The 22796-nt window shown below is 44.3% G+C and overlaps 1 protein-coding gene across 1 annotated transcript in view; it reads right to left on the bottom strand.

Moving 5' to 3' along the window:
* FAM189A2 (family with sequence similarity 189 member A2) overlaps nucleotides 1-22796 on the bottom strand; it is a 61130-nt gene that overhangs the window by 21377 nt on the left and 16957 nt on the right. Inside the window, exon 3 of the mRNA XM_046021883.1 lies at nucleotides 3398-3508. Within this exon, the coding sequence (XP_045877839.1) occupies nucleotides 3398-3508 (111 nt within the window). The remainder of the gene's footprint in view (nucleotides 1-3397; nucleotides 3509-22796) is intronic.

Below are 22796 nucleotides of genomic sequence, written 5' to 3' on the forward strand. Positions count from 1 at the left end.
TGTATACATCGGTCAAGATGAATGTATACATCGGTCAAAACTCAGTGAACTGTACACTTGAGATCTGTGCATTTCAGTGTAAATTTTCACTCCATTTTAAAGAATGGATGGAGCCACCAAAGGGTTGAATGTGTAATTTTTAAAGAAATGAGACAAACCGAAGAAAAACTACACCTTCCTCACCAGGAACGCTCTCTGACCTGGGAGGGGGTTGTGCAGGAGGGTAAGGGTGGCTAGATTGTTTTTATCGGCCCAAACCCAAACCACCCCAGACAACAAGGCAATAGAGAGCTAACCTGTTCAAAGCAAAGAGTGTTAGATCTGTAAGTGAGAAACACAGTATGGGGGGGGGGGGGGTGTGGATACAATATGTCCCATTTTGGGGAAAAAAATTGCAATTAGGTCCACCCCCTACCTATTTAGGTGAGATCATCTGAACACATGGAGGGAGACCCCCAGTTATTAGCAAGAATTTGGGGTAACTAGCACGGTGGGGAGGGAATGAGGAAGAGTGTCCCCTTCCCCAAAAAGATTTCATTGGTCAAATAGCCTCCCTAATGGAAAACAACAATTATGATATGGTCCCGCTGACGGAAATTGTGTTTTTAGGTATACAAAGAGGTACCCCCAAACACTGCCAAATAGTTAATCATGCTTACCCAGAAGAGTGAAATTTCAAGTGATTCTTAAGTTCTTTCCTATACGTTTGTCACTTGTCTGAGTTTTTACAGTTTTATAATCAGATACAATCACAGAGTGGGTTTTTGTGGTGGGGATAAATGTTTAATTAAAAATACACTTAAAGGGCGCCTGGGTGGCTCAGTGGGTTAAGCCTCTGCCTTCAGCTCAGGTCATGATCTCAGGGTCCTGGGATTGAGTCCCGCATCGGGTTCTCTGCTCAGCGGGGAGCCTGCTTCCCTTCCTTTCTCTCTGCCTGTCTCTCTGCCTACTTGTGATCTCTCTGTCAAATAAATAAATATCTTTTTAAAAATACAATAAATTAAAATACACGTAAAATATAAAAAGATAAGGATGCCTAGACCTCCCCCCTCCCCTGTCTCTAGGCCAATGGAGAATCTTTGGGAATGGGGCCCCACCCCGTTAGAGCATTCTTTACAAAGTCCCCGCAAGTGAGTCTACTGGGTACCCAGGATAGAGAACCACAGAATTTCTCAGGAAAGTCCATTAAATTTATCTTTGACCCCTCGCAATCTGGCTTCTGCTTTTCCAAGAGCTGCCAAGGTTCCCTTTCCACTACTGCCCTCTGAGTGTTCTCCTCTCTCAGGCTCTACCCACTCTCCTTATCTATTCACCACTCAAGGTCCACCTCCCATACCTATATTCCTTACCTTGCCCGGATACAAGCCCTGATTCTCTGCACGCCCCAGGCGCTGTCTCCCTCGGACGGCCAGACCCGCGGATCCACCTGCCACGGGACACGTATCCGTTCCCTCTGCAAACACCACTCAAGCATTCGCCGTGCTTGTCCTGTTCCGCTTGTACATCATAAACCTCCAGGTCAGGAACGAGGTCTGACTTTCCTTTCTACTCTCAGCAGCCTCTCTAATCAGTGTCTTGACAGAAGAGGAGCTACCGTTTTGCCAAACTGTCTTTCCAGATAGGGCGACTTTTCACTGTCAGCCTGGGTCTGGCCTCTTTGCCCCTTCTAATTGGCTGGGTGATGAGTAATTGGAAAACCAAGCTTGGCTCAATGTTTTTTTTTTTGTTTTGTTTTGTTTCGTTCCGTTCCTGGGAACTGTCTGGGAAGGAATGGGAGGCAGCTCAGGGGACCACTGAGAACTCCCAAATTAATAGCAAAGCTGGCATTGCCCTTGGGGAGATCCCAGCTCGGAAGAAGGGAGCAGACAGGTGTATGCAGAGCTCTAGTCCAGAAAACGAAAATGATATATGCCTGAGAGATGGACATATAGGACACTCTGGAAGATTATCTTTCCTGGGGGTTCAGGGACTGTTTCCCGAAGGAGTTAATCTTTGAATGGAGCTGTAAAGGACTGATATTTGGAGGAACAAGGACTGAAAAATAGAGAATTTGCAGGGAGACATGGTGTTGTGAAAAGTAAGAAAATAGGGCCATGCCAGGCGGTCTTTGGAGCAAGGACAGGGCAGTGCGAGCTGCCTCCCGGAGTGGCAAGACGAGGGTGAATTAATTGCACAGGGCCTTAAAAACCAGAAAAGGCTGTGAGCCTAGGATCCCGTGACGGGAGTTCATTATACAACGGTGTGACAAAATCGGAAAACTTGTGAAGGAGTGTGTAGAAAGAGCACCAGGTTTGTGGTGAATTCCTGAGTCTGCCCACCGGGGAAGGCCGGGGCTTTATCAGTGTTTTGAGAAATGCGGCCCCTCCTCCCGCGGCATCCTTCTGGTTTCTAAGGGAACACACTGCCCTGTCACCAAGTTCCAAGTAGTCGAGACTGACTACGGCTTCTCAAGACTCCAGTCCCTGGCCTTGGGCCACAGGGAAGTATGTGTCACTGAGAAGTCGTTTTCGATAGTCCGAAGTTGGCCAGCAATTGGGTATACACCCAAAAGAACTGAAAGCAGGGTCTCAAAGAGATATTTGTGTGCCCATTTTTATGGCACTTTACTGTTTTTGTGGTTAAAAGAATCATACGGTATGTGCGTGCAGTGGAATATTATGGTTGCCAGAGGCAGGGCCGGAGTGGGAAGGGCAGGGGGAGGCCCCAGAGAGCAAGGGAGCTGTTTAATAGGTTCAGAGTTTCAGTTTTGCAACAGGAAAAGTGTTCCTGAGATCGGCTGCACAACAATGTGAATGCGCTTCAACCACTGAACTGAACTCTGAAAAATGAGGATGGTACATTTTATGCGACCACATGCATTTTGCCACAATCAAAAATTAAAAGAAAATATTCAGAGATTTTGCAGGTCCACAACCTCCTCTCCACAATCCTGAAATTCAAAAAGCCCCGAAAACCAGATGTTGTGATGACAGCCTGTTGCCCCAGAGTCCGGCGGGACAGGGAGATGCTATAGCATTAAGTTACGTCTGCATCAGATTCATCTTCTCAAAAATCGGGGAAACTCTGAATGCGGAAACACGGCCGGCCTCCAGAAGTTTCTGAGACAGGACTGCTCTCCTGTATTCTGATCACCTCCATTTCCCCCCTTTGGAGGAGACCAAGTAGTTCCCTAACTAACGACGCAGGCATCTTACCGGGGCTCTGGGGCTCTGCTCGCTGGCCCCTGCTTTGGAAAGGAAATGCCTGAAGTCGGCCCGGGGAAGTGGGAAAACGAAACAAAGAGCAGGCTTCATTCGTAGCTGCTGCGGGGCACACGCTGCCCACCGCCTTCCCCCCCCCTCCCCCCAGGAAAGCCAGGGTCCGAGCAGGTGCACAGCGACAGTTTAGGACGACTTACCAGATCACACCTGGGCACGCTGGACACAAACTGGGCGCCCTGGCAGCCGAGGATAAATCCAGCTAGATTTAAGAGGACGCACACCACAGAGAGCAGCACAAAGAGATTCACCTGAAGTGGCAGGAAAAGAGGCTGTTAGAAAAGACAGTGGCTAAATTCAGAGTTTTGTCTGAGTAAAAGTAAATAAATAAATACAATTCATATTCTCTTCCTAAAGGACACACTTTTTTTTTTTTAAGTTGGAACCCTGTTCTTCATGTACCAATGTTTTGTTCATGTCGTAGAACAAGAGTCCTCAAGTTAAAGTTAAACAAAGTTAAAACTGTGTTGAGCAGGACCACTGACTCTCAAGTCTTGTCAATAATTTCAAGTCCCTCATTTTTTTTTTGCATCTAAGGAAGTTCTGACTCCCTAGCTCCGATCTCTTCGTTGCATTAAAGCCACGGCCAATTCCTCCTTGAGCCCTTGCTATTTTTTTCTGAGTTTTGCAGGATCAATTGGTAAGTAGGTAAATGGAGAATTCTAGCATGTTCTACTAGAACCCAGGAGAGTCGGAGCACTCAGAGCCCTTACGGGCCAGAAGTAAAAACAAAGGTAAGTCTTTTCTCAGTTCCAAACAGTGTAGGTACTAAAAAATAAGTCTACAGTGATCGTCCGCGTACTTTTCTCCAAAGCTAAGTGTTCCATATGTTATGCTAAATAATTCAGAATTGACAGCAATCAACCAAGAAGCCAGATTCGACTTAGTGCCAATTAGAGACTGCTCTAGCTCTTCAACTTGAGGACTATATTTATGATCAAAATCAAATCGTATCACAAATACAAAAGATTGGAGCTAATGATGATCAGCATTGGCACCCAGCATCAGTCCAGGTAGCAAATGCCAGAGTTGGCTGGGAAGTGAGCGCTCATGTGAACTCTCGTTCGGAAAGCCTATTGCGTGTTGCGGTATTCCAAGAAGCTTGAAAGCATCTCCCCTAAACCCGTGTTATGAGTCAATATTTAATATCACATGATGTTTTTTCCTAAGAGGAATTCTTTCTGCCTCTCCAGGAGTAGTCTGACCTCTGCTTCTCTCCTTTTTTGTTGAACTCTAAAAGGGCTATGCACGCTGTCATCAAATCTTGGGGGAACTGCCGGCCACAGCTGCTGTGTTACTGTTTCTCATGATTCGTCAGTGTCTGTGGGTCTTAACTGAGTCAGGAGCAAGTACAGTCTCCCCCCGGAACCCCGGGCACAATGTCGGTCATTATCCTGCCGAAGCTTTGGAAAATGAGGAGGCCAAGTTGGCCAAGGACAGAACATGATCTTCTCACCTGGGCTTCCCCTATGCACCGGCAGCAGCTACTCAAGGACACCTAATACATCTGGAATCTTCACACCCAGTAACACAGTTATTGTTACTATGGGGAAGTCTAACTTTCCTTTGAAAATTATCTTTCCTGCAACATCAGATGCCTTGAGAAGAAGGTGTGGTTATAATCCTATGCCCACCAGCACATCACAAATCTTCATAACTATGGGGCACCTGGTGGCTTGGTCGGTTGAGCGCAACTCTTGGTTTCAGCTCAGGTCATGATCTCAGGGTCTTGAGATCAAGCTCCATATGGGGCTCTGTGCCCAGCTCAGAGTCTGCTAGTCCCTCTCCTTCTGCCCTTCCCCACATGCTCGCTCGCTCTCTCTCTCAAATAATCTTTTATAAATAAATAAATAAAAATTTTCATAATTAGCGATTAGCAGCATCAGATATGGAAAGAGTGAGGGTTCATTACTTCTAGCACAGGTCCCCAAATCTCTTTATTAAAGTCTTCAATCCAGGGGCGCCTGGGTGGCTCAGTGGGTTGAGCCACTGCCTTCGGCTCAGGTCATGATCTCAGGGTCCTGGGATCGAGTCCCGCATCGGGCTCTCTGCTCAGCAGCGAGCCTGCTTTCCTCTCTCTCTCTGCCTGCCTCTCTGTCTACTTGTGCTCTCTCTCTGTCAAATAAATAAATAAAAAATCTTTAAAGTCTTCAATCCAGCTCATCAAATGACACTGTTAAGCAAACCAGTAGGCTACCCACAGACTGGGAGAAAATATTTCATGCATGTATTAAACAAAGAACCTTTATTCAGGATATAGATCTAACTCCTCAATTCAATAATAATAAAAAACAGACAACACAAAATCGGGCAAAAGACTTGGACAGATATTTCACAAAGGAAGACATAGGAATGGTCGATAAGCCCACGAAAAGTTACTCAAAATCATTAGTCATCACGAATGCAAATTAAAACCACAGTGAGATACCACTTCACATCAACTAGAATGGTTAAACTTAGAAAGAATGACAACATCAAGTGTTGGCGAGGACGAGGAGCACACGGACTCTCCCACGTTGCTTGTCTGAGTATAAAATGGTGCTGCCACTTCTTAAAAACTAAATGTAAATTTCTTTGCCAAAGAACTCCAAATACTGTTGATCCTGGTACAATGCAGGGCTGAGGGGTGCTAACCCTGAACCCCAGCATGGAGTACAAAATCGGAATATGACTTCCAAATGCCCATAAATTTAAGTATTAATAGCCTACTACTGACCAGAAGCCTTGCCAATAACATAGTCAATTAACATATATGTTGCATGTTATATGTGTTATATACTACATTCTTACGAGAAAGGAAGTTCGAGAAAAGAACATGTTATTAAGACAATCATAAGGGAGAGAAAATATTTACAACTCTGTACTATATTTATTAGAAACAAAATCTGGGGGTGCCTGGGTGGCTCAGTTGGTTGAGTGTCTGCCTTCGGCTTGGGTCATGATCCCAGGGTCCTGGGATAGAGCCCTGCATCGGGCTCCCTGATAAGTGGGGAGTCTACTTTTCCCTCTCCCTCTGTGTGCTCTTTCTCTCTCAAATAAATCTAAAAAAAAAAAGAATAAAAAGAATCTGCATGTAAGTGGACCCATGCAGTTCAAACCTCTGTTGTTCCAAGGTCAGCTGTGGTTTGTGGAGATAGTCCATCCTTGACTCCCTACTCCCTAACTGTGGGTTGTACCAGGTGAGTTCCTGCCAAAGAATACATATGGAAGGGAGAGAGAGAAATCTTCTAGTGGAGAAACCTGAGAAGTCAGGGGACCAAGGTTAATATCGCTGATAAGTCACATGGACGGCATGCACCACTGACATGATGTGATGAAAATGGCATTTTACCTCCATGTTCTTGCTCTGCCAAACTGACGATAACCGCAGTCTAATCATAAGAGAAACATCAGATAATCCCAACTGAGGTCCGTGCTACAAAACACCTGACAAGTACTCCACAAAATGGTCAAGTTCATCAAAAACAAGAGAAACCTGAGAAACTGTCTCAGCCAAGCGGAGCCTAAGGAGACATGACAAGCAAACATAATGTGGCCTCCTAGGCTGGGATAAGGGACAGAAAAAGAACGTTAGATACAAATAAGGAGATCTGAAGAGTACAGATTTTAGTTGATAATAATGTAGCAAAACTGGTTCGTTAAGTTGCAACTAAAGTAAGGTGTCAATGATGGGGAAACTGAGTATGGTGTATACACGACCTCTATTATCTTTAAAATTATTTCTGTAACTCTAAAACTGTTTTACAGTAAAACACGTAATTTAAAAACTGCAAAAAAAAAAATCTGAATATACACCTTCCTTATGACCTGCTATTCCTCTCCTAGGAACAGACCCAGAGAAATGACTGCAGTTACCCACAAAAAGACTTACAAAAGAATGTTTACAGCAGCTTTGTGCATATTAGACCAAAAGTGAAAATAACTCAAAATATCCAAGAGCAGGAGAATAAGTAAACATATTGTGGTATTTCCAAATAATGGAATACTTCCAGCAATAAAAGGAACACACTACTGCTGTACAACAACACACAGAAGTTCAAACACGTTGAGTGAAGTAAGCCAGATATTATATGATTCCACCTACGTGAAGTTCAAGAAAAGACAAAATAATCGTGGTGATAGAAATCAGAAGAGTGGTGCCTATTTGGTGGGGGGCGGAGACTGACTAGGAAGAAAGGGGAGAATTGTCTGAAATGATAGAAATATTCATGTTGTTTGGGATGTTGTCTACATTGATGTATCCAACTCTCAAAACCTAGCTAATTTTAGAACACTTTTGATCAGGGGTTTATATAAATTATATTTAGTATATTTTTTAAAAGATTTTATTCATTTATTTGACAGAGAGAGATCACAAGTAGGCAGAGAGGCAGGCAGAGATAGAGAGAGGGAAGAAGGCTCCCCATTAAGCAGAAAGCCCGATGTAGGGCTCGATCCCAGTACCCCATGATCATGACCCGAGCCAAAGGCAGAGGCTTAAACCCACTGAGCCACCCAGGTGCCCAATTATATTTAGTACATTAAAAAGAAAGTAAGATGGGTGCCTGGGTGGCTCAGTTGGTTGGGTGACTGCCTTCAGCTCAGGTCATGATCCCAGAGCCCCGGGATCGGGTCCTGCATTGGACTCCCATCTCCACAGGGAGTCTGCTTCTCCCTCTGACCTTCTCCCCCTCATGCTCTCTCTCACTCTCTCTCTCTCTCGAATAAATAAATAAAATCTTTTTTAAAAAGAAAAGAAAAGAAAGAAAGACAATTCTGAATCCATCCGCCAAGACAGGAGTGTGAGATCATACAATGAATGGGGCTATTTCTTGAATGTCAGAATAACAAACAAACTGAGAGAATGTTCCAGAGGTTCACTGCCTGGTAGACTTAGCTTCTCTCCCGCACTGGATGGGTTGCCAATGAGAAGTCAGAGTCAGATCACCAGAACACCAACCCCAGAATGAGGACACAGACAAGGCACATAGGCTGTGTACAAAATCACCGTGCCCTGTTCCCCAAACTTATTCCTTCCTTTTTTTTTTACTTTTTTTATTTATTTTTTTATTACTATCTTTTTTTTTATTTTTTTTTTACTTTTTTATTACTTTTTTTATTACTATCATTAAAACTCTGGCCGAGCTTACTGGCTATTTGGTCATTCGAATTACTCTAGTGCAGACAACGGCAGCATGTATCAGACATGGGAGCTAGTAGGATACCAAGCTTGTCTCCTTCAGAGGCTGGATCAGGTTCAAGGGTGTATAATAGTGGAGTTACAAGGGACCCAGTTGGGATTTACAGGGACTTTCAGGATAGACCTCTCTGGCTTTAACCCAGCTATAATTGTGTAATTTCCAAGACCCAAATTTCCATCCCACTCATCACCAGAGGGTGTCCTCGCAAACAGAAGGCAGGAAGACATCAGTTACTAAGGAGGAACATCCTGGTCACAAAGTCTGCTCAGCTCTGTTTGCAAAGGGCAAGAATTTCTTACATTTCTTATATTGTCATCATTCTTGCTATTTTAAAAAGTTTTTTGAAGATTTTATTTATTTATTTGACAGAGAGAGACAAAGCAAGAGAGGGAACACAAGCAGGGGAGTGGGAGAGGGAGAGGGAGAAGCAGGCTCCCTGCAGCAGAGAGCCCGATGTGGGGCTTGATCCCAGGACTCAGGGATCATGACCTGAGCTGAAGGCAGGCACTTAACAACTGAGCCACCTAGGCGCCCCAACTTCGTTCTTTTTAAAAAAATCATTGCAAGTGACTTGAATTTCTCTTTGTGGCAATTTGGAATTTGGAATCAAGACACCTGGTCCAACAATCAGGCTCTCCCACTTGTTTGCCCTGATATTTTAAGCGACCTCTCTGAGACTCACTTTTCTCATCAAACAGGTCTACAAGATTAATGAGAGAATCACACAAAATGATGTCCAAAACAGTCCTCTGCACAGTGCAGAATGCTATGCAATAGGTCTCATTATTTATAATAATAGGCACTTCCCCTTTGGGGGAGCCGCTTGTTATCACAAAATGAATCTCACTAGGCCCAGTACCGGCATTTTCTCCTTCACGATTGGGACATGCCGGAGTTAATGGCAGCTAGTGAGACACTCTGATTGTAAGAATAATCTGCTGGTGTACTGTTTCCAAAGCTTCTCCAGGAAGAATTCTTCCTACAGCCTGCAGGTAAGTTCTTAAGGGAACTCACTCCATGTTGACCATGGACCCTTGTGCGCAAGAGATCTCCTGACCCTCTGGCCTGAGCCCTTCCCAAGGAGGCTGGCCTCTGAAGACTATATCCTTGGGTCCCCTTTGGCCTCTTGTCTTTAGTGAATTTCGGCCTTGGGAGGCCCTTGCAGAAGACTGGAGGGAGGGAGGAGGGTCACAACCCTGAGATCATGACCTGAGCCAAAATCAAGAGTCAGGCACTCAACCAACTAAGCCACCCAGGGGTCCCTTTTTAGTCATCTTTCAGTTTCCCAAAAAATACCCCTGGAAGTCATTTAAACAATTTTCTCCCATTTACAGCCTTTTGATACTGCTCAAGATAAATGAAGACCAAAATACACTTTTCTCCAGTGGGGCACAAAATCTGATCCAAAGACACAAAGACATAGGGGGTCTTAAATTATACTGAACGAGTGGATGGAGGAACCCACCAATCGATCAATAAACACAGGAAAGAAAGCCAGTTCTTTATGATAAACACTGCATGGAGGCATCGTGCATTCTTACCAACATTCTGGAACAAACACAGAACAGATCTGAAAGGCAAACACGATTACTATCCCTGCTTGCGTGAAAATGGCCACCGCCAGTGCTCCTGGTGGGAACTACCACTTTCTAGAGAAAGAAGGTGGGAAGGATTGGGACTTCTGTCCCATTATATCAAAGGAAGTAGGAGTGTAGGTGATGAATGAGTGGGTAGAGGAACGGAGCACCCAGTCCTTAGAATGTAAGTTATGTTTTCCCACTGAAACAAGAACGCTGTGGAATCAAGCTGGGAATCTGACCAGTGTTTTCACATTTATGTCCTAAGCACCAGGGAGTCCAAGCTCCAAACCACTGATTAGTCACTGGTTAATAAGACGAATGTCATAGGATCTTTTTTTTTTCCTTAAAGATTTTATTCATGACAGACAGAGATCACAGGTAGGCAGAGAGGCAGGCAGAGAGAGAGGAGGAAGCAGGCTCCCCGCTGAGCAGAGAGCCTGATGCGGGGCTCGATCCCAGGACCCTGGGATCATGACCCGAGCCAAAGGCAGAGGCTTAACCCACTGAGCCACCACGCCCCCGTCATAGGACCTTTGACAGTTAATGTCACTGTTCAGTTAGCTCCTAACATTTAACATTCTAATTCAGTTTGGGGAACCATTTTAATACAAACATGTAGAATCGTGAGCAAAGTTATCGGAGTACAGCACACAGACGCTGGAAAAAAGACTGAAGATACCAAAGGAATACTTTTCTGAACTACGTTAGCAAAATGAATGTTAAGATTGACCACCCAGCACCATGGCAACCAACAAAGCATAACAAATCACAGGCCGCTCTCAAAGCCCAGACTCCTGCTGCTTTCATCCTATTTCAGGAGCTCACACACGCACCGACTTGGTCTGCCCGTGTGCCTGTAATCCTTGGATCCCTAACGAACCTACTCTGGGGCTTCACTTCCTTGACACCCTTTAAACTTCTTCCAGAAGCGTGGCAGATATGTTACCAACATCCAGACTCGTTCTCCTTGCCAACAAGCAAAACACAGGCCCGTTGCTGTGACTATGGAACTAGTCTCCCTTTCCTCCCAAAGATAGTTAAGTATCAGATTTACTCACATTATGGCTGTCCCCAGATTCTCTGTTTATAAAGTGTTTAAAATATAATAACATTTATTTCCAGTCCCAGGCTTCTTCCCATCCCCACCCCCCGAATAAGACAGAATAAGACAAATTATTATCAGTTTGGGACACAGCTTCGAGGTGAGCTTATAACCTTGGTTAAAGCATTTATAACTGAGAGTTGCTAATTCCTGGTGAAAACATACAAATCTCAGGGGTACTTTCGAGGCTCCTTGCTTGTGAAGAAGAAATCCTGCCTTACCATGGGGCCCTTTCCCCTGTTCCCTTGCAGACTCCAGCCTCAGTCTCCCAGGCTTTCCTTTCAGGATATCAGCCCTCGTTGCTCAGAAAGGTGACCTTCCTCATGACCTGAGCAATCAGGCTTAGCCGAAGAGAGAGTGCCCTCAGCGCATCTGGCTCTGTGATTCCCTGATGCAATGTAGACATTAGACAGCTCTACTGCCCTAAATGCGCATGTACTAATCGAGAATGTGGTAAGGACCAGGAGGAAGATACCCTAATGACAGTCTCAAGAGAAATAATCAAGAGGACAATGTGACATGTGAGACGGGCTATTCAAACAAGATGAAAGGAGCAGGAACATGGTTTGCTATGGCCCTTGGGAATAAGGTGGCAGGAGGAAATTGCGATTTGAAGATACCAACAGCCACAGAAAGGGGTTTTCAAAAAATATATTATTTATTTATTTGTTTATTTGACAGAGAACGAGAAAGCACAAGCAAGGGGAGTGGTAAGCAGAGGGAGAGGGAGAAGCAGACTCACCGCTGAGCAGGGAGCCCGATGTGGGGCTCGATCCCAGGACCCCAGGATCATGACCTGAGCCCAAGCCAGACACTCAACCGATTGAGCCATCCACGTGCCCCGGCCACAGAAACGTTTAAACCACAGAAAGTTTGCAGATCTGTGATTCTTGAGACACCACTTTTCTTACTTCATTATTCTTTTCTATTTTCCTTTGTGCTTCTCTAATTTTGGTTCTTTCCCTGCTTCTAGTGACTTCTCCACTGTCAGCTTTGGAGAAGCTATGCAGAGTCAACAGTCTCCACGGATGGCTGCCAGCGAGTCCTCCCTCTATCCCCACGGCTGTTCCTCACATCAGGCAGTGGAGGACAATGCACACTAGGGAATGTGAGCCAGCCCACAGGAGGAAGGAAGTACAGACCTGGGCTACGACATGAATGAATCGTGAAAGCACTCTGCTAAGTGAAGTAAGCCACAGACAAAAGGACATAGTGTATGATTCCACTTATAAGAGGCACCTACAGTAGTCAAATTCATAGAGGGAGAAGGTAGAACAGTAATTTCCAGGGGGGAATTAGAAGTTATGATTGAATGGGTACAGAGTTTCTGTTTGAAATGATGAACAAGTTCTGGGAGTGGATAGGAGGGATGGTTGCCCAGCATTGTGAATGTACTCAGTGTCACTGAACACTGTACACTTTCGAGAGTCAAAATGATATACTTAAAATATGTACATTTTACTCCAATTTATAAGAATTGCAAAAGAAAAAGAGGAAAAGAGGTGGAGTCAAATTCCCAATTTCCATCCCTATCCCCTTGATTCTAGGCTGGTCTTAGGAACTTGTTTGACCAATAGGATGCAACAGACATCAAGTCTGGATCCTAGGAAGCCTGGTGTACTCTCCCCACTTCACCCTCCCCTCCCCAACCTCCTTCCCCCACCCCAGGTCCTTGGAACACCCTTCTGAGACCCTCCCTTGCAGAATCCAACCACCATGCTGGGCAGCTGTTATGTGGGGAAGCCACACGTCCATGCTCTAGCCAACAGCTCTTGCTGAACTACCAGCCAACTACCAACTACCAGCCATTTATAAACATACACTAAAATACTTGAGGGTGAAATGTTGTCAAGGCTGTTATTTATTTCAACACAATCCCATTGCAGGAGAAAGAGAAAAGTCAGGGGTGTAGATGAGATAAGTCTAAACATGAGTCAGTGATTATGATAGCTGTAACGTGGGCACAAGAGAACCTGGAGCTGTTTATTTCTTTCAGATTAGGGGCATATTTGAAATTTTCCATATCAAAATTAGAATGAAGAGAAGGTAGAGGAGTGGGACAAAAGGATATGAGGGGGAGAAGATAAAGGAAAGGGCGGAGGAAAGGGAGAAATAAACCGGTGGACTCTTATCGTCACAAAGTCAACCCCTGGGAATAAAGGGGGGAAAGTGGCAGGCAGAGTGTTCTGGAACTGAGAAGACTAAAGAGACAGAATAATCTAATGGAATGACTGGACCTTGATAGGGTCTTGGATTTAAAAAATGTTATATAACTTTTTCTTAATTAAAAGCTTTTAACTGAAATATGATCTGTGAATATTTCTGTATGTGTGAGTGTACAGTTTGATTAAGAAAAAGTTATATAACATTTTGGAGTAACTGGGGAAGTGTTAAAATGGGGTGAATGTTACATGGCATTAGGAAATTACCAATAACTTGGAAAAAAGGAAATTACCAATAACTTTCTTTGTTGTGATAATGTTATCATTGTGAGGTAGAAGGATGTCTTATTTTTAGGGAACACCTCATAAAGTATATAGTACTGAAGTATCATAAGTCAAAGACTTTGAAAAATGAAGAAACAAAAAGGCAACAATTCAAGAGGCCCAACATCTACTAAATGTTCCAGGGAGAAAGGGCTAATGGAGGGAAGGAAATAATGAAAGAAACAATAAAGAAAAGTCCTCAGTGTTGAAGAAAGACAGATGTCTTCTAATGAAAAGACCTCAAAACCTCACAGAGTAAAAGTACTCAAAAAGGATGAAGCAAAAAGAAGACCCACGACTAGCACATCCTCATGTAATTTCAGAACATTGTCAGAAAAATTACCTGAAACTTGGAAAAAACAAAGGAGATTATTGGGTATTCCATTTACTTATCTACTTATGTAATTGGCTATTTTACAACTCTGTAGAGGCACAGTTTAAGTTGTAGATTTTTTTTCAGGAGAGATGAAAATAAATTCTGTCCAATGGAACAGAAAATCTTTAAAGGTACCATGTAGGGGGGCCTACCGGATACCCACTCTTTTGTATCCATCTCAGCAGTCCCCACTTAACATGGCCTACAAATACTTAACTTCTCAAATGTTCTTTGAAACAGTTTTCCCTCATTAATGACACATGTTCACTTTGTGTTTTCCCAGAAGTCGTGATGTTATCTTCTTGAAAATGAAGCTTTATCAATACCAAGGATAAAAAAAAAAAAAAAAAATCCTGGAAACTTCCAGATAAGAAAAAAAAGAGGCTGCTTCCTAAGGAACAAGAATCAGTCAGCATCAAGCTTCTCATCGGTGACAGAAATTATCAAGCGATGCCTTCAAATTCTGTATAGAAAACATTCATTCATTTATTTATTTATTTATTTATTTAGAACCTAGAATTCTCTATTCAGGTAAACCACCCTTAAAGCGGGAGGGTAATAAGCAGGAGGGCAAAACAAAGACACATCAAGACATTTAAACCCTGAAAGAGCTCCCCTCTTCCTTCACATCATTTCCGAAATTTTTTTTTTGATCATGTTCTCCAGCAAAATGAAAAAGGGATTCAAGGAAAAAGAATACATGAGGCCGAGATCTAAGAAACAATAGTTGTAATCCAAGAATACAAAGAAAAGAAATATTCAGATGATATCTGTGCAGCAGGCCTAGAAAACCAGAGAAAAGTCCAAACTAGAACAGGAAGTCAGTAGTCCCAGAGATGTCCAAAGGGAAAAGTGGAACAGCTAGCAGAGAGTGTGGTTAGAAGTCGGATGAAGAAACCTCCCACTTAGACTCAACTGATTTTCAACAAGTATTCCAAGACAATTTAATGAGAAAAGTACAGTCCTTTTAATAAATGATGTTGGGACAACTGGAGACCCACGTTCGAAAGAAAGACCGCGGACCACTGCCTCACACCATATGCAAAAGTTGATTCGAAATGGACCACAAACCCAAGCATAAACTGAAACCATAAAACTCTCCCAAGAAAATATAGAAGCAAGTCTTTACAAACCTGTTAGATCAAGGCTTCTTAAATATGAATGCTTAGCAACACAAGAAAAAAAATAGATAAACTGGACATCATAACGATATAAAAATTTGTGCCTCAAAGGACACCATCAAAAAAGCAAATTGCTAATTGGTAAGAGATTTATAATAAAAAAACAACCCAATGGAAAAATGGGCAAGGAATCAAATAGTCATTCCTCCAAAGCAGACAAGCAAATGACCAATGAGCACAAGAAAAGAGTGTCAACATCAAATCAAAAACACATCGAGAGACCACGTCACACCTATAACGGTGGCTCTCATCAAAAAGACAGACAATAGCAGTGCCTGGGTGGCTCAGCTGTTAAGCGTCTGCCTTTGGCTCAGGTCATGATTCCAGGGTCCTGGGATTGAGCCCCACATCGGGGTCCCTGCTCAGAGGGAAGCCTGCTTCTCCCTCTCCCACTCCCCCTGCTTGTGTTCCCTCTCTCACTGTGTCTCTCTCAAACAAATAAATAAAATCTTGTTAAAATAAAAAAAGACAATAATAAGTGTCGACAAAGAGGACCTGGAACCTGCACCGACCGCTGATGGGAATGTAAAGTGACACAGTTGCTTTGGGAAACCGTTCCTCAAAGTGTTCAACATAGAGTTACCATATGACTCAGCCATTCTCTCCTATGTGTATAGGTAAGAGAAACAAAAACATGTCCAAAAAATCTTGCATGTTCATGTTCGCAGCAGAGTTATTCATGATAGCCAGAAAGTGGCCATGATCATCAACTGATGAATAGATAAATAAAATGTAATATATCCAGAGGCGCCTGGATGGCTCAGTCATTGAGCGTCTGCCTTCGCTCGGGTCATGATGCCGGCATCCTGGGATCAAGCCCCATATTGCGCTCCCTGCTCAGCGGAGAGCCTGCTTCTCCTCTCCAGATACCCCATGTTTGTGTTCCCTCTCTCGCTATCCCTCTCTGCCATATTTAAACAAAATCTTTTTTTAAAAAAATGTTAATACCTCCATCAATGGAATAGTATCCAACAATAAAAAGGGGGAAAGGCACTAATACATGCTATCATATGAAGGACCCTTAGAAATACCGTGCTAAAATATACTCTGAGCGAAAGAAGCCAGTTACAAAGAATCATATATTATAGGATCCCATTTATTTGAAATGCCCAGAAGAGGCAAATTTATGGAAACAGACAGTTCATTAGTGGTTTTCTAGGGCTGGAGTATTACAAGGAAACAGAAAGGACTTTTTTAGGATTGATTTATTTTGAGAGACAGAGTGAGTGTATGCTCTTGCACATGAGCGAGCTTGATGGGGAGGGTCAGAGGGAGGGCGAGAATCTCAGGGAGACTCCATGCTGAGCAAAGAGACTGACACAGGGTTTGACTTCATGACCGGGAGATCACGACCTGAGCCGAAATCAAGCATCCGATACCTGGGGTGCCTGTGTGGCTTGGTTGGTTAAGCAACTACCTTCAGCACAGGTCCTCATCCCGGCATCCGGCTCCATGCTTGGCAGGGAGTCAGCTTCTCCCTCGGCCCTTCACCCCACTCATGCTCTCTCACGCATGTGCTCTCTCTCTGTCTCAAATAAATAAAATCTTAAAACAAAGGAAAGAAAGGAAAGGAGAGGAGAGAAAAAGAAAAGACAAAAGAAACGAGTCAGACGCTTAACTGACTGAGCCACCCAGACACCTCAGATATGGGAGGGACTCCTTTTTTTTTTATCTTTTTTTTTAAAGATTTTATTTATTTGACAGAGAGAGAGAGAGATCACAAGTAGGCAGATCAAAAGAAGGCAGGCAGAGAGAGAGGGGGAAGCAGGCTACCCACTGAACAGAGAGTCCGATGCAGGGCTGATCCCAGGACCCTGAGATCATGACCCGAGCCGAAGGCAGAGGCTTAACACACTGAGCCACCCAGACGCCCCATGGGAGGGACTTCTAATGGGTACTGGGTCTTTTGTGGGATTGATGAAAATGTCGTACGACCGGTGGTGGAGATGTTTGTGCCTGTCTGTGAACATGCAACAACTACTGAACTGTACCTTTTACGTGGGTGAATTTACAATGTGTCAAATATAGTTCAATAAAACTGTCGAAGAAGAAGAAGACGATGACGACCACGACGACGGCCATGGCACAGCGGTCAGATCGTCTCTGAGATTAGAGCCTTTCTTGGCCAGAAGAAAAAGAAAAGGGGCATTTAGAAACTCCAGAAAAGGAGACTCAAATGCGTATTTTTTTAAAAACTCCGGAAATAGTACAAACATATCTGTCAAAGTCATGGTCCAAAACTGAAGTAAAGAGAAATGCAAGACGGAACCCAGCAAATGACAGAGAATAAGAAAAAACAACAGATTTGATGTGGTTGTTCAAAACTATCCCCCTCTGAGGGACAACAGGGTTACACTTCCTGTTCTCTAGACTCAATCACTCACGGTGCTGCTACCAAAAATAATGTTGCTGATCCCTTGAGTAAGCAGGACTCTCGGGAGCCAGCAGAAAGCCACTTTGTTCTCTCCCTCCGTGTTGTTCAAGCCCACGCTGCAGGGCTAGTGTGTCCTGACTCCTTAGATGAAATTTGGGCCTGGGCCTGTGACCTCTCTGGTCAATGTCAGGTGCAAAAAATCCTCCAGTCACTTTATGTTACAAAAATTCCCATTTTCGTAATTAACGTGTCCAGACCTGGGTCCCAGACAAAACTTGGAACTTCAGTTTTAGCTTTTCTCTCTCTCTCTCTCTCTTTTTTAAAGAGTTTCTTTATTTCTTCATAAGAGACAGAGACAGAGAGGGAGGCAGAGGTGGAGGGAGAAGGACGCTCCCCAAGGAGCAGGGAGCCTGGTGTGGGACTCAATCCCAGGATCCCTGACCCTGATCTGAGCAGAAGGCGGACAATTAACCATCTGAGTCACCCAGGCGCCCCAGCTTTTCTCCCTCTTATCTGACAGGTCACTGTAGGGAAGGAGCCAGCCTGCAGGGGAAAGGCAAGGGGCTGACTGCCATCTCCTCTGTCTCCCTCTTTTTGGGTCCACTTCTCCTGAAGCCTGCCAGCCACAGCTCTGTCCCCTTGGAGAGGAGGGAGTAAGGGAGACTGCGCCACACTGGTAAAGAAGGTAAGGGCAGTTCACGGGACTCCTCCCGTCTGCTTTCAGTGTTTACAGAGCACTTGCTCCCGAACACTGTTCTTGGTTCCTCTGCGACAGGACTGTGGAGCCAACCATTCCCTTCTCTCAAGCATCAGATAGTGCAGGTCCAGCCTCTCTCGGCTTGGTCTTGGTCCAGGAAAGTACAATGATTTCCCGACAGTAGTCTTTAACTCTGAGGCCACAAGGCACTCCAACCAGCCCTTTAAAATTCCCCAGGCAAGTGCCTGATACCAGTCTAGTCAACCAAGGGACCGGTATCAGGTTCTCCACGGGCTTATCTTCAAGTCCTCATTCCCTCCCCCATGAGGAGGTGGACTCAAAATGCCACAGCAGTTCAGTAACTTTCTCCAAACCATCTGTCTCTTTAATCCCTAATCTTTTTATAGGCTGGGGGATGGAGATCAGCTAAGGGTTGCAAAACTGGTTTTTACCCAGAAGTTTTACAAGTCCTGCTTCAACAGTCTAGCACTGGAATGTGGAAGCTGTTGGCATCTCCTCTACGAACTGCAGCCCCAGGTGAATCTGAAAATGAAGAATCCGAGGGTGCCTGGGTGGCTCAGTGAGTTAAGTGTCTGTCTTTGGCTCAGACCACGATCTCAGCATCCTGGGACCCAGCCCTGGGATTGAGTCCAGAGTCAAGCTCCTCACTCGACGGGGCGTCTGCTTGTCCCTCTCCTTCTCCCTCTACCCCTTCCCCCTCTTTAAAAATCTTTAAATCTTTAAATCTTTAAAAATAATTTTTAAAAATTTTAAATAAAGACTCCAATTCTCACATCCTCTTACAATCACGTTCACACAGTGAAAATACTGCAAAGCCTATTGTTGGTTTTCGCTCTTTTAGACACGACTTAAGATCAAAATCTGAATGGTATAAGAGCAGGGTGTAAGTGTTAAAGCACGGAGCACCTAAAAGTAATGGTTTTACTATCAGAAGGCGGCAGAAGGAGGAAAAAAGTAGATCTGAGGCTAATTCCTTCATCTTATAAAAAGGAGTCAAAGGATACTACCTCAAGTTGGTGAATCGAGAAACAGAAGTTTATAAAAATTATTTAAAATTATAAAGTTATTGAGAGGAGAAATAAAAATAATTTCCCCCCCAAAACAAGAAAGGATAAATGGGAGAAAATGTTATGAATCCCTCATCTTTAAAATGGAGACAACCATCAGGGCACTAAAATCAGAGTTTAAAATGGCTAATTTGAGGGGAGCCTGGGTGGCTCAGTGGGTTCAAATGGCTACTTTGGGGAGTGTGCTCAGGTCTGGGGTACTTGGAGAAATGTAGAGAGGTCTGATGACTATTTTTTAATGAGAGTTAAGGCCGCTGAGGAGCGCCTTAAATAAAAAAAGATTTTCTTCCTCTTAAAAGGCATTTAGCAAATTCTCGAATGTCACCATGTCACAGTGGTGTGTTTGAAATACATACAGACAGATACACGTCGTGCACGTGTATGTCACACATATGGCACACACACACACAACGTACGTACATATAACACACACAGGTTTGATCGATACAGCATATACGCCGTACACGTGTTTGATATGTGCGTATATATGGACTATATATACATGTTGAAATATACAATCTGCATATGTATATATAAATATATTTTGTGGATACAGACATAAAATAAATAGGAGAGAGTCTCAAAGAGGTGATTTACTTATTACGCCCTAAATTATGCACTTAGGGGACCCAGATCAGATCCAGATCTGACTCAAATCTCTCCTCCTTTGTCTCCATCAACTTGCGGGATGCCAGCTAAAAGACAAAGATTTATACATTATTCTATTTCCTTCTTTAAAGAATTCCTCAAGGCCACCCTTCGGTATCCTCATTAAGAAATTACATCTAGTAAGACCTAGTTCCGCCACCGACCCAGCCCTGACACCCAACACCAAGCACTCGCCATTAATTAATCGAATTTGAGCACCCACAGGACTGCTCATTTTTCCCCTGAGTTACCATCAGTGACCAAATATTTCAAATGAATCCCTTTCACTTATTTTTGAATTAGCTTTTTAAATTGTTATAAAAGCAACATTCATAGAAGACAGAAGTCGCAGTCCTGCGGCAGAGTTCTTGATTACGTTACGAACAACGGAAACCAACCCCGGCCTGTTCGAACAGAAAAGGAATTTCTTGCAGGACTATCAGGTAGCTCACAGAAGCCCCAGGAACCAGGCTCAGAAACCTGGGGAGGAGCCAAGGGAAGCTGGGTGCTCGCACCTCTACCAAGGTCATGGCCCAGGAAAACCAGGTCCTTGGTTGCCAGGCTTAGACCTAAGGAGGTCCAAGCAGCCTGGCCTACTCTGTATCAGTGATTCCAGCTTCAGAGTCCGGGGCAGGAGCTTCCGTGCGTGGAGGTCCTGGCTGCTGGCATCCAGACGTGTTAGCATCTGGCCTCAGAAGCTTCCATCGCTGGAAGGGCCCGGCCTCCCACCGAGATTCCCACAAACGCAAATAAACAAAGCCCCAGCCTTCTGATACAAAGAGGCCGGCCACCAAACCCAAACAAAGCAAGGAAATCAAAAAAGTTTCTAGGTCCCACAACACAATGCATGTCCTCTCCAGGTAGAAAGTGGGAAGTCCAAGTCTCCCTCCTTCCCCTTCCCACTCACACAACACACGCTACAGAAGTGCCTACTATAAACTTTCCCGTATATCCGTTCTGAAATTTTCCAGTGACTATAAACATGTAGGTATAGATCCCCCAGGTTTAAAACAAACAAAAACGAACAAACAAACAAACAAAACCCACAAATGGCGCCGTACACATTATAACTTTCCACAAGACGCGGTATCGATTTCAAGATGCTGGCCAGTTCAAAATGGTCTCCCCTCTTGCCCCAGATGGCTCGTGGTTCCTGCAGTTCTCTCATAGACGTGTCAGAAATGGATCCCTCCAAGCTGTGGGGCCCAGACAGCCCAGATGCAGGGCTCAATCACCACCACCACAGTGGGCCCTGTGACGCGCTCCAGCACCGACGGTGAGATACCATGAACGTATCAGTTGGTCCACGTGACACCCTCATCCTAAGGACGGTCAGGAATTCAAATTCCAGGATAATCAACCAGCATGTATGAGCAAGGCCATACTCCAGAAGATTCCTTTGCTTTCATCTCTCAGCAACAACCAAGCAACTTTGTTATATTAGCAGAATGACTGTGGAAATGAGTTGTCCCATTGACGAAACGCTTAGCTTGTCTAATTTGCACAACGGATGTTAAAAAGGGGTACTCCTGGACATGTGTGGTAAGAACGAAAACCAACATAATTTCCTGTCCCAACTTTGATCAGTTCTGCAGCTGGCCATACTTTTCTGACCCTATATTAAACAATACTGAGAACAAGCAAAGATAAGGCAGCTCCTTGCCCCAGGAAATATTTGTTCCTCAACTCTAAGACTGCGAACCAACTAAAATCATTCATCCAAACGAACAGCTCCCTCATCAGATCTTGCTTCCAGGCCCTCCCTTCTAGTCGACCACCAATCAATCCAAAGCTATTAGGTTATAAGCTTTTTGCCCAAACCCTATCAATTTCTTATCTTGCAAAGCTCAATTTACAATGCGCCAACAGGTATCCTTCAACCCTATAAATGGGCAAAAAGAGAAAACAGGCTCTCTGATTCACCCCTTCTGAGAACTCCTGGCAAGGAGGTATTCTCCCCGACTGTGCCAGATCCAATAAACAGAGCTTTGCTTCCTCAGCAGAATTTCAGGGCATCAGCAATGGTTTTCAAGACAAATGGGTACAACAAGAACTAGCAGTAAAAAATTGTTCACATGGTTCTGTGCGCTCAGTAAAAACCTTAGTCCTCTACCCTTTAAGCTTGCAGAACAGAGCACGTGAACGATTGCTTCATCTGTTGGCTAATAAGTGTGCGCATGTGTAGCAGAATTGGGCCTGAGGCTCACTTTCGTTGTAATAATGGACTTGGCAGGAAGGGTACCTCGAAGCCTGGGCAAGGACCTGTCACTGATAAACGAGCTGCTAATGAGAGCACACCCACTTGGCTGAGGCCGGTCTGCAAAGCAAGGAATTGCTCAGGCTTTGATTCTGCCCGGAGATGGGCCACCCAAAAGTCCTCCCAGCCCCTGAGGATGCCAGCTTCTTACCCAACGCACGCATTTGGGAAGCAGGTGATCAGAGGAGAGAAATGAAGTTTCTGTTGCCAGCAGACCAGGCTCACTGTGGTCCCAGAAAAGCTCAGCCCAGGGTGCTTTAACGATGCCTACGTGCATAGTTTGCTGCTATGGGTTATCTAATGACACCAAAATGAGAGCCCAAATCTCCTCTCAAAGATCTTCTCAAAGGATGATGAAAATGATTCATAACGTGCTCGCCTAACCTTAAATCCCATTTTACAGTTCACAGGTTTTGTTAATATTTTACTTATGTATTTGAAAGAGAGAAAGAGAGCACAAGCAAGGGAAGCAGCAGACAGAGGGAGAGGGAGAGGCAGGTTCCCTACTGAGCCCAGGGCCTGATGCAGGACTTGATCCCAAGACCCCAAGATCATGACCTGAGCCGAAGG

The sequence above is a fragment of the Meles meles genome, chromosome 11 (genome assembly GCF_922984935.1).
Source record: "Meles meles chromosome 11, mMelMel3.1 paternal haplotype, whole genome shotgun sequence".
Lineage (NCBI taxonomy): Eukaryota > Metazoa > Chordata > Mammalia > Carnivora > Mustelidae > Meles > Meles meles.